The 12036-nt window shown below is 39.6% G+C and overlaps 1 protein-coding gene across 1 annotated transcript; it reads right to left on the reverse strand.

Moving 5' to 3' along the window:
- Positions 1-9890: 9890 nt before the first annotated feature.
- LOC130695989 (putative ferric-chelate reductase 1 homolog) lies at positions 9891-10919 on the reverse strand. The gene is made up of 5 exons (XM_057519055.2): positions 10721-10919; positions 10591-10657; positions 10427-10527; positions 10266-10357; positions 9891-10205 (listed from the first exon to the last, which is right to left on the reverse strand). The coding sequence occupies exons 1-5, from the start codon at positions 10865-10867 to the stop codon at positions 10055-10057; spliced, it is 558 nt and encodes a 185-aa protein (XP_057375038.1). The 5' UTR covers positions 10868-10919; the 3' UTR covers positions 9891-10054.
- Positions 10920-12036: the final 1117 nt, after the last annotated feature.

Raw genomic sequence — 12036 nt, forward strand, 5'->3', positions numbered from 1 at the left:
TTAAATTCAAAGTCTCTTCATTTCTCGTACATATTTTTTGAAAGAAGAAAACATTTGTCATTTGTCTTCTTAATGATGAAGCCCTTCACACACGATGGGAGGTTTCGCCGTGTTGACCCAAAACGAGCAAAGAAAAAAAAACGCGTAATGGACGAAAGGCGTAGTTGTCCGTTCCAGGAAAAAAAAAAGAGAGAAACAAGGGAGGATCGAAAAAGCCGTTAGATTACTAAGGCACTTACTGGACGCCACCCATGAGGTGCTGTTAATGATCTTGTAACATGAAGCTGAGAGGCCTATAATGGGGGAGGCCTTTCAGGGCACGCGTGTCCAGTCTATATGTCCCCATCGTGTACGTAAATATCGTGATATTTATTAATACGTGATTTCCGTCTAACCAAAAAAATTCATATGATATAATCGCAGATGTTCTTCGATTTTAGATCGGCTGAATTGAAACGAACGCGTAGATTGGAATAGAAAATGTGTGCACGACTAACGTTCACAAAAGCCGCCCCGCTAGGCGTTACGAATCGTAGTGATTCCTTTGTTACGCAGCTTCCGTTCCGGCTGGCCCGGATGCCAATCATCCTCTTTATTCTTAATTTTGTCTGCAATCAAAACAGCTTTCATGTTGTTTTTCTTTATTTGTTGCTTCTCTCCCTTCTTCTTTTTTTTTTTTTTTTGCTGATTTAACGACAACACTGTCTACACGCATTGAATGATAAAATACGTGTGTTACCTAATATGGATTGAAAAAAAAAGGAACACGTCAGAAATTGTAATTTTAATGACACTGTGCGTGCGCATTTATTGTGCTGACTTTCCGTCTATGGTTATACATATTTAGGACAGTTACGTAAGTTTTCTCTTCCGTCACGGTATATAAACCGCCGCAACGGCTTCTCTATTTGATATCGTTCAAAAATCAAATGTTTTTTTTTTCTTTAATGCTATATGCAAAAAATGGTGCCCTTGAGCCATTGGCTTGATTGACTACCTATATGGTTTTCCATAAGTTTATGGTTGATTGGTTGGTTAAGGTTTTTTTTTTTTATTCGAGTCACGTTCGTTGATCCATCATACCACGAATGCCATTGTAAAAAAGGGAGGGAGACGGGGGGAGCGTTTCCATTCCCGGACATGTAACATATACAATGAGCTCCACCGCCACTAGGGTCTTACTGACCACAGGAGATCGTGCTACGTGATTGGATGGAATTACAACAAAAAAAAAATTGTATACACCATCACGAGCGTACACGAGAAATTAACGCGTGTAAAAATGAAAAATGTGTACCAAACAACAACTGGTAGCAAAGGCCCCCCCCCCCCTTCCACAAAATGTAAGAATTTAAAACGTACACATTCACACCCTCAGTTGGAATTTTGAGTTTTGACTGTGAGAAACTATGGCAAGGAAGAGGAGGAGGAGGAGGAAGCGAAATAGATTTTTGAAAAATAAAAGGTGGAATGCCATTTGATTTCTGTTTTTAAAAAAAAAATTATTAGGGGGGATGAGAGAGACATGCCCCGAGACCCACCGCTACGGTCAGCTGATTCTGTGTACTCTTTGATTTGTTATGTGTACTATATATATATATATATATAATATCTATAAAGTGATAGCGAGTTCTTTATTTCAAGAGAAAAATATACATCAACAAAAGTCAACTGACCGAAACGGGTCTAATAACCGCTTGATTTTTTCTTTACCTTGGCGATGGCCAACAGCAAAAATGGTTGGGACAACGAACAAAAAAAGATGGACGCAACGGTTGAGGAATTACTTTGTGGATGTCACCGATGATAGCCAATCCTCCACGGTGCTGAGAAACGTCTTTGGACAGCAAACACAAGCTTTCCTTGTCCATCTCTGCGCCTCTCTCTCTCTTTTTTATGATGATCTCGAGAGAAAGACCATCGCATCCAGGTGTGGAACAATTAAAGTCTATAAGAAGAACAAGAACAAAAAAGGAAAAAAAAAAAAGAGCCGCCAGCTTCTATAATCAACGGTCTCTGTCTTTATCAATCTGTAAACAGCCATCCTCTTCTCCCAGGAAGGTGGCTGCTGGTGTTCGTCACCTTGTTAAATCGAGAAAAGAAACAAGCCCACAGGAGCTCTCCATTTTTATATTTTTCTATCATTTTTTTTTTTTTGTTTCTAATTTTTTTTTTCCCACGGAGGAGAAGATCAAAAACGAAACGCAGGGGGCGGTTTGTGTTACTGTTTTTTTTTTTTTTTGTCGCTCTCTATTTCCTTCTCCCCCCTTAAATGAAAGAAAAACGATTGTAACACACTCAGCTGACTCACCTTGTATGTATACATAGAGAACAAAAAAAATGGGGGGTGTATAGTTATAATATGGTCATGGCGGTAAGTTTGAAAAAAAGGAAATGTTTCATCCCCTGGTCGATGCCGCCTGTCACTACCTGGCTGCTGGTCGCCATTTTTCACACCGTCATCGAGCATCACTTTACCTCCAGCAGCAACTTGCCACCCACCTCCCATTTGGACAGTAGAGAGAACAACCACCGACCGAGAGGTGAGCAGTTTTGGGGAAGGAAACGCGCAAAAACAAAAAGGGCCTTCAAATTATCACACCCGAGAAATGCGGGTGGTTCTGAATGCCTCACTTTCATTTATTATTTTTCGTGACTAATTCAGTGTGTATAGGATGTGTGTTGGGAACGTGAGAATATTCTCGCTATTTGATGATTCTCTTTGCAAAAATAAAGAAGGCAGCGAAAAACCTTGTCCGGTTGTCCTCATGGTTTTTTTTTATTAAACGTAAAAAACAAAAAATTTTGAAAAGTCGGGCTTATTTAGTCGGGCTTAAAAAAATTTTCTGAAAAAAACTGAAACTCATCGGAATTGGTTGAGTATCAAAGGATATACTCAAAATTGAAGCTGATTCCGGCAAAATTGCTATTTTTTTCATTAAGTTAATCGTTTTTGAAATACACCGAATATTTGACGCAATGCTAGCGCGCCAGTACGCTATAGCGCTAGCGTTATCGGCAGAAATAGTGGTGTATTTTCAAAATGGTTGATTGCAGCAGCGGCACTTGAGAAAATCTCAAGAGTTTCCCGGACAAGTTTAGACTCTCAGTTTTTTTTTCTCAATCGGTTTATAACTTGTGATATCTTATACACTCCCCTCAACATAGCGACAGGGCAGTATAATGTACATCTGATTGATGTTAGTTTCGCGTCCTTTTTTCTTTGTCTTCTAGAAAAATAAATGCAGTTGGCAGGAATGCATCCACAAATGACCAACGACGTTGCATTAATGACTCTGTTGATGTTCACCTTCGATTTATATTTTTTTACAACACGGAAATCTCATCCGGCCAAAAATGTTTGGGGAAACCAAAAAATAGCTGGCGGATTAACGGGCCACACAACACGCACTGCCGTCGTGTAACTCGTATACAACTCCATTTAAGAGGAACAAAATTCCCGTCTTTTTGCCTGGACCGACCACACACGAATCTCTTTTTGTTATTATCTTGTGAAAAAAAAAAAAAAGAAGGAAAAATTTATTCTCAATTTCTTGTTTATTCCTTCCACTCGTGTTTCTACTACATAAGAATGAGCGGGGGGGGGGGGGACCTAGATTGCATGTAGGCTTTACACGAGCCTATCCATTGTGCGAGAGTACCGCCCACACGACGATAGTTAGTGTGTACATCAAGACACTCATCATGGCGTTTTGCTGGCACACGTTTTTTTTGAGGGGAAATGAGACAGCCGAATATGCCGAGATCTTTTTTTCTTTCTTGTTGAAGTTATTATCGACTTTCTGATACGCACGCGGGAGAAAAACGCATTTTTTTTGGGTTTCGGCGTGATATGATCGTGTGTGCGCAAACCAATCGAGTGAAAGGAGAGAAATTGGATGTTTTTTTTCTCGAAAGAGAAGAAGCAGGTGATTATCCTTTGTTCGGTCTTCACGCCTGCCCTTAATCGATAATTGGGACGGAGAGGTGTGCGGCTCGATCGATCTGATGAACTTTTATTTTTTGTTTTTAAAGGGAAAAAAGAGCCGGCAATGTAACATGCAAATCCCTGTGCCTCATCGGCAGGTGGTGTATAATCCAATAATATTGTAAAAACAAAACGTGATGGCCAAAATAAAAATAAATTGAGATTTTGTCTGACTCATCAGCCGAGGGTCCGGGTCGTCGTCATCCATTAAAATGCAATTTGCAATTGACACGATAAACAGCTGTAGCATCACTCCTCCCTTTGCAACAACCTAATGCATTTTCGAAAATCGAATGTTTCATGAACCTTCGATTTTTAGTTTTATTTCAGAAGAAAAGTTCAATCGATTCCGCCAATCGTCCTATCGCAATTATCAAGAAAAATGGGATTTTAAGAACGTAACGAAACAATTCGCGTTTTTGCTGCTTTCCATAATCCGAGATTCCTCTAATGTTCAGAGGTCGTAAGACGATGCATTCAGAAAACGAGCGATAACAACAACAACTTGTGTAGGCCCATTTTTCGTCAGCTTATCTTTTACTTCTTGTATCCAAACGACATCGGATAGCGGAGCCATTGTCAAGACACATAAGAACCTTAACAGCTTTTCTTTTATTGTTTTCTTTTAAAACAAGTAATTAGTCTGTCCTTAAGTACAGAAGAAAAAGAAGGTTGATTGATGTTTTTGTTTCGCCCCATTAACTGTCCTCTTTCGGGTTCATTATTATCTCTGTTTTCTTCTTACCCAGAACGTATTATTAATCGGCGACAAATAACTCATGCCAGTTGACCTTCGACCCAGTGATGACACAAACAACTTATACAATTTAATACACGTAACACACTAGCAAATCTCGAATGACGTGCGTCAGCGTTTAAAGCGACTTAAAGTGAATGCAATCTAGTCGCTCCCCTCCTGCGGCCTTGTCTTTAACCACAGCCATACAATTGTTATTGCTTCTAATCGTTTTTCTGCTTTCGAAATCGGATAACATCAAATATTACTGATGGTACAAATAAATGCAATTATTTCAGTCCACGCCTTTCGTGATGTCTCAAATGACCGGTATCATAGGATGGCTTGATTGTTGTTACAACCCACCAGCCATTTGCCGTTGACGTTACACACCATAACTTGTAGGTGCATTTTGGATGCGCGATAACTCTTTTAAAAAAATAAAATAAAAAATGATTGTTATGCGAAGCCAAAATATTTTTTTGGGGGCTCCTCCAATTTATGGAGCACATCACAGCTGATGACGATGCCTTCCATATAGATAATAGGGCTCATAAAAACTTCACATAAATTGAAGAGTGTTGTGGGCACACACACACACACAATCTACCAGAGTCCAGCTACCGCTGCGCCAGAGAAACAAGAGAAAAGAATCATCAAGTTTAATGACTTATTTGTAACATAACACACACACTCCAGCTGGGTTTTGGCTTTTTTGTTATTGTTGTTGGCTTAGTTTCCGGTTCTCTCTCCATACCTATAGGGAGGATATGTCTCTATACACACACACACACACAGGAGGTGTGTGTGTGTAAAAATAAAGCTTAAAAAAAAACACGCAATAACGTATAGGACGAGAGCCAGCGAATATAATAGCTCGGGAAAAAAGAATAAATAAAATTGTCTGGAAGAATATCAAAGAAGAAATTTTTTTTATTATTAATGTTATTCTAGCCCCCCTTTTTTTATATGAGAGATAATCAAGTCGCACTTTCACGTTTCACACGTTCATCCCGCCGACTATGACAACGAACGATTGTCCAGTTGTTTAAAACGCTGTCGGCAACAGTTGTAAACAAAAGACGACACACAAGAAAAGAAAGACAAATATAAAAAAAAAAAAAATACTCATATCAAACTCATAAAACATTTGGGCCCTTCTTCTTCTTCTTCTCCTTTTATGTTTACGATTCTTTGAAAAATGTGCGACCTCTGAGCTGTTTGTTGTTGATGAAGAGATCGACCGTTGGTCTTTTGTATTTCTTCTGATTATCATTCGTCAATTTATTCCATCGGAGAAGGCAACTTTCTCGTCTATTATACACACACACACATGAGTGCCGACTCTGTGTGTGTGTATTTATACAGGTACGCGTGTGTGTGTGTGATTTAATGATGATTTAATGGCAAAGGAGAAGGATAGAGAGATGAAAAGCGAGAGACTATTCACGTCCGACTGCATAGTGTGTATGGTGATTGATCAGACACGTCGTCTTCATTATACCGTCATCAACATGATGATGCCGCCGCGCTCTGCCGGTGGTTGTCAGCCGCTCGCTTTCGTTACGGCCAAGAAATGCAAATTGATGTGAAAAAGAAAAAAAAAGGAAATTTTATTATATTTTTTATCAAAAATGTGTGGAGAGAAGAAGGATTACCCCTCCACCCTACATGGGGCCCAACACGATGGTGGTGGTATGCGGATGGCTTTCCAGTAGCTCAGTGCCATCTAGTGTTTGATATTCATCAGGAATGGGGAAACAATTCACGAATAATTCCACACGAAAAAGAAAAAAACGGATGGGGAGAAATAGAAAGAAGCCGATTTCGGATTTTTTTAGTTGTGTCTTTCCTTCTCTTTTTTTTTCCCGATGAAAAGGGGGGAAGGAAAAAAAAATAGAGAGAGAGAAAAAGAAAAACAACACGAAAGAAATAAGAGAAAACCGCCGCCACCGCTGCCGCCGCGCATTGCCAAGAAAAAAAGAAAAAAAAGGAAGCCGCCTTTCAATGGGCCGGGTGATTTATGCCGCACCGCTCCAATGTAAGTTGCTCCAGTCGTAATAATCATATCAAAGGAGGGCAACAGCAGCGTTATTATTATTGCCACGGCTGCGGTTTTTTTCTTCGTCTTCTTCTTCTTTCTTCTCGAACAAGAAAACTACAACACAATAAAACACGGAACATTTGCCGCTCTTTTATCTCTTACGTGTCTCTCTCCTTTTTAAAAAAGATAGAAAACGGCCATAACTGTTTCCTTTCTTGATAAAGTCGCCCGTAACACGTCGCCGCAAGGTAGAGCGCTATAAGCCACACGCTATAAAAACACTCCTTTTTTTTTTCTTTTTATTTAAATACACCTTGAAAACAACAAAAAAAATTCTTCTTTTCAAAGTACTGATGCGGTTTCCCCCTCATTTTTTTTTTTTTTGCGCTGTACAAAAAAAAATCTTTTTTTGTGATTCATTTCCGACTCATCAACGGGGTACACGAATGAGGTTTTTTTTTTGTATCTTTAAAAAGGAGAGAAAAATTACTGGAGCTAGTTCATCAATCAAAAACGCGTAGTACATGGGGACGTAATCATCCTTGGACGCAGTAATGAGCGACTTCTTTCAAACGCGTTTTCGTCAAGCTAAATAGGACGGCGAGAAAAACGGCCAACGGTCGTGAGACAGAACAAAACGTTTTTCTGAAATTTCAACCGGACAGATGACAAATCTCATCAAGAAGGAAACATTTCAAAAGTGATGCGGACTAATGTATTTAGTGTGGAGTATCTATGGGCCCACCTGGTCTCCTCCCACAAACTGTTCAACAAAAAAAAAAAAAAAAAGGTGAGAGAGTGGCCTGCTTGCCCTTGTGAGTAATGACCCCGGGACACGGCCCATTAAGTACACAACGCGCAACGTTTGCTTGTTTCCCTTCTCCCTTTAAAATAAATTATTTTTTCTTCTCATTCATTTTTTTAAAGACTCCTTCTTGTCTCTCGACGCGTCCATGGTTTCATCTATGTATAGACAGAGGGACGCAAGGAAAAAAATAGAAAACGAGTTATTGGGCGGACACACGTTCGAAAAGCTGGTCCAGCAAAGCCCGCAAAAGACAAGCATTAGTCGCTTGGGGCTTGAGCGGCATGAACACCCACTGCCCTTTCGTGCCTCCTCTAATATTACATATATTTCCCTCGTCAGATATCAAATGAAAGAAAATAATATATTTGTACATACAAGAACCCCCTCCTTTGAAGCAAACTGTGATGCTTTTTGAACCGCTTATTTCGGTTCGGTCATAAATCAAACGACCTAGATGCTCTTTATTTTTTTTTTTTTTCCCTTTCGGTCTTCTTCTTTTTTGGCTCACCCCCCTTGTTTGTTTTAGCTTCACAGACGAACGAGAAATCAAAGAAGGAATAAATCAAACGAGCAACTATATACGTTCGATGATGCGGCCAACGACAATGTGTCATTATTCCTATAAAGCCAAACGAATACAGAGATGATTATATCATTTTTATAATAACGTTAAAATACAAAACAAAAAAATCTATGTTGATTATAGGGCCCCTTTTAGGTCGCGAAGTATAAAAAGAGATTTAAAAAAAAATAAATGCGCATGCATCTCTCGGCAAACAACAATAGCGGTCGTACTTTAATTAGCGCTGGATGTTTAGCAGCGCAACGTGTATAACAAAGGCACGTTCATTTGTTATATTCCCCACATGCGTACAGTCTACACACTCGCTTTGTCTATTTATTATTAACAACGACCAGCGAATGTCCACCCCTTATTGACCGTTCTTTTTTACCTCATTCTTTTTGGTGTTGTTGCTCTTAATGTCTTTCTTTTGAAGAAAAGAAAAGAAAAAAAAAAAAACTGCGCAACAACTTGGCGGCCACTTTCCGTCCTACACACAGGGCCATCATCAGACACGGATAATGGGATCCATTTGATTCGAAAGAGTCTTAACGACTATGATTAAGTGGTAATGACGTAATAAGCCGATAATAACCCTATAATTATATCTGAAAACGACTTGACGTAACCATCGCTCTCCGGCTGCTGTTTATGTCTTGCCATTTCGTTTATATCTTCGACCAAAAGGGAAGGCAAAAAAAAAAAAAAAAAAAAAAGAAATGGGTGAGAGAATGCGTTGTGGGAGGAATTTTCTTGGGGGTGTCAACGTCAAGAGGGTAAAAAATGAAAAAAAAAATGTCGTCATTCACGAGGATTGATTGAGGAGGTGTCAATTACGGCGTGAATGCGCAAGCTCGTGAAAGGCGGCGCAACCCATCTGGGAAGTTTAAAAAGAAAATTGACTTGTCGGTTATGCCACGTCTTTTTTCTTGCCTTGCGTTGTTATTTATCGTGATAGTTATGATGATTGGTGGCAGCAGCAAAGAAAAAGAAGAGACTTTCGCTGCTGTGCGCTTCTAATCTTCCTACCGCTATGGCCGCCGCTAACGTTCCCTTTGGCAAAGTTTGCACCGATCCATGGCTCATTTGATTCCCCGCTCCGGAACGCCGAGGGGCCTGGCTTGTTCTTGCCGGAGTGGAACGATGCGGAAACAAAAGTTTTTTTTTGCCTGAGAGAAAGAATAAGAGGAAAAGGACTAGAAGAAGAAACCCATCCGTCTTTTTTAGTTTGTGAACCAGGAGGAGAATGAAGACAGCGGCAGATGGAGAAATCTCTCAATTATTTGCCTTTTTTTTTTAAATTTTATTTGAAGTGTTTTTGGAACAAGACAAACACGTGCCATCTAGCGATGGAAATGAATTCAGGCGTCCTGGAACGATTTGAAGTGCCCGCCAGTAGTTTTCAAAAGTAGAAACGGACCCTCACCGCTTTCTGGTGTTCTTCTACTGAAGGAGAAAATTTACCATCGCCAACTGTTACCGTTAGATGGCCTGCTTATCCTTTTTTTCAAATAAGAAAAAAATAATTTTCTTATTTAAATAAAGCTATATCTAATGTGGCTGTGAAATGGAAATTGGATTGGTAGGTCTGTCACAAATAGTAGTAAACTAACCAACCCATCCGCCCGAGACAATGAACGCGATTAGATTCTTCTTTAATTCCGTTTTATTATGAAACTACACAATTAATGGGACAATGAATGACGTATTCGGAATCAGCATAAAATTTTGATTATATATCATGTATGGGAACCAAATTTGCAGGTTTCATCGAAATCCATGGGTCATACTATACAAAAACCGCTTAGTTGATGGGATAAGGTTTAGTTTACATGTATAACATTATGTAAGATATTATGTATAATACATAAGATAATATATGTGACGTATTTCGGCGACGGCATCGATTTTCAAAGTCAAAACATACCAACTATAAGAATCAACAGAGCCAATCCCAGCGAAGGGCTGAAATGGCCGGCTGATGATGGTATAAATAACGGAATAACCTCCACGGGGTCCGACTCGATGCCGACCCAGTAATGGGACGCATTCTTGACGAAGGTAGTCCTACAGTATATCAAATACGCGTTAAATCGAATCACCCTTAAGAAACAAATTCAAATGTACCTGAAGCGAACTGAGCCCACAAAATTGTATGGTGGCATCCAGTTTAGCATAACCCATGATTTGTCATTGTTAATCGAATGAGTGGCAGCATTCTACAAATTGAAAATGGCCAGTTGCCTTTAAGTTGATTGCAATTCCTGAAAAACAAGTAGCGTTCTTACGTCCGTTCCGTTGAAGCAGCTCATCGATTGGCCATCCGCTTCAATAGAAAATTTGCCTATCGGTTGTCTGCTACTGTTGCTAAACGCCATAATGAGGAAACCTATTTCAGATTTTCAAAATATTTATCGAAATTACATACGAAATTGTGGTGAATCAGATTCACCTTTGAAATCATCGCTGGACAGAGATGAGAGTCCAATTGGCACGAAGCTATTCTGCATAATGTCACTCTAGAATGTAACCTAAACGTCAAGTTACACGCATTATATAATAAGTGACATAATTAAATATACCGTTAAGGGAATGACGATGAATGGAGATGTACCATTTTGCGGATTGAAACCATGGCCGGGCATCATTGTGGCACAGGCGCTCTGCGGCGCTCCGTATGGGCTTCCCTGCGCAAGCGCCATCAACCAAAATAACAAATAATAATTCATACTGAATGAACAGCAAATCTATTGGAACAAATTCAAATCAAACTTAACTCGTTTATCACTATACTTCAACTAAAAACAAAATCTTCAAAAGTTCCCCCACATCAACGAGAAGTTGCGTCAAAATATCGGCAGTTCCAATTGTTTCCCATCTTATCTGCATTACTCAAGTCTTTATTTTTTTACAGCGGTAATTTAGATTAAATGAGTTCCTTTCGTAATCTCTTAACCAGTTTTTTCCTTCCTATCAAGACATACCGGCCAAGTCAAGGCTTCTATATTAGTCAATCGCCTCCTAAATGACATTGAAGCCTCTTCTAACGAACGGCCAAAGTATGTATACAAACACGAACAGGACAGACAGTTCCCCCTTTCTTTTTTTTTACGTGTAGAGCTATAACATACAGAAAGAGAGGGGCCAATTGAAATGCTCCGACGACGGACGAGACCGGACTGCGCTTATATTTAAACATCGTGAAAAAAAAAAGCACTGGGATAGTGGGAGATGAAAAGACCCCGGTCAGAGTGGGTCCTTTTGTAAGCGTGCACACATCACGCATCCAGAGCAACTCATGAAAAAAAAAAAAAAAAAAAAAAGGATGGACAACAAACAATCCGTTAAGAAGGCGAACTGGTCTTAGTTCGACAGAAGCCCCACCTCAGCAAAAGGCTTTTGAAATTCTGGACTCTAAATTTAACAAGCATCAGAGGGCAGCAAATGTCCAGTTCCGCCCCTCTTTTGAAAAATAAGAAGAAAAGAAAAAAAAAAAAAAAGAGAGGAAATAAGAGCCTCTCTCTATTAGCTGTGTTGTTGTTGTTGCTCCTTCTTGTCTGGCTCTATACTTCAAACTGCAGCATCTTGTACACTCTTCCGCATTTTCACGAGGTATATAGAGACCTTACGTATATCTGGAACCCCGGAAGAAGCAAAAAAAAAAAAATTTGTTATACACAGAAAGAACAGGAGCGTGTTCCAGAAGGCTTCATTGAGCATGGAACAGCGTCTGCTGCAGCAGGATATCCTCCATATAACTTCTGTGTTGATTTATTTACAAGTACACGGGAACACGAACTCGCCTATTTCAAATACGACCTACCCGACATGGCGAAATGTTGAACGATGTCGTTGTGGAACATCATTTCATATCGCGATAAATACTTAACCCGAGAGA

The sequence above is a fragment of the Daphnia carinata genome, chromosome 5 (assembly GCF_022539665.2).
Source record: "Daphnia carinata strain CSIRO-1 chromosome 5, CSIRO_AGI_Dcar_HiC_V3, whole genome shotgun sequence".
Lineage (NCBI taxonomy): Eukaryota > Metazoa > Arthropoda > Branchiopoda > Diplostraca > Daphniidae > Daphnia > Daphnia carinata.

Excerpts from the sequence above, each read along its gene's own strand:
- LOC130695989 (XM_057519055.2), bottom strand. The coding sequence starts at position 10,867 with ATGAATTATTATTTGTTATTTTGGTTGATGGCGCTTGCGCAGGGAAGC. Across the intron at positions 10,528-10,590 it reads GTCCAGCGATGATTTCAAAG|GTTTCCTCATTATGGCGTTT; the intron begins GTGAATCTGATT and ends AATCTGAAATAG. Across the intron at positions 10,358-10,426 it reads GCTGCTTCAACGGAACGGAC|AATGCTGCCACTCATTCGAT; the intron begins GTAAGAACGCTA and ends TTCAATTTGTAG.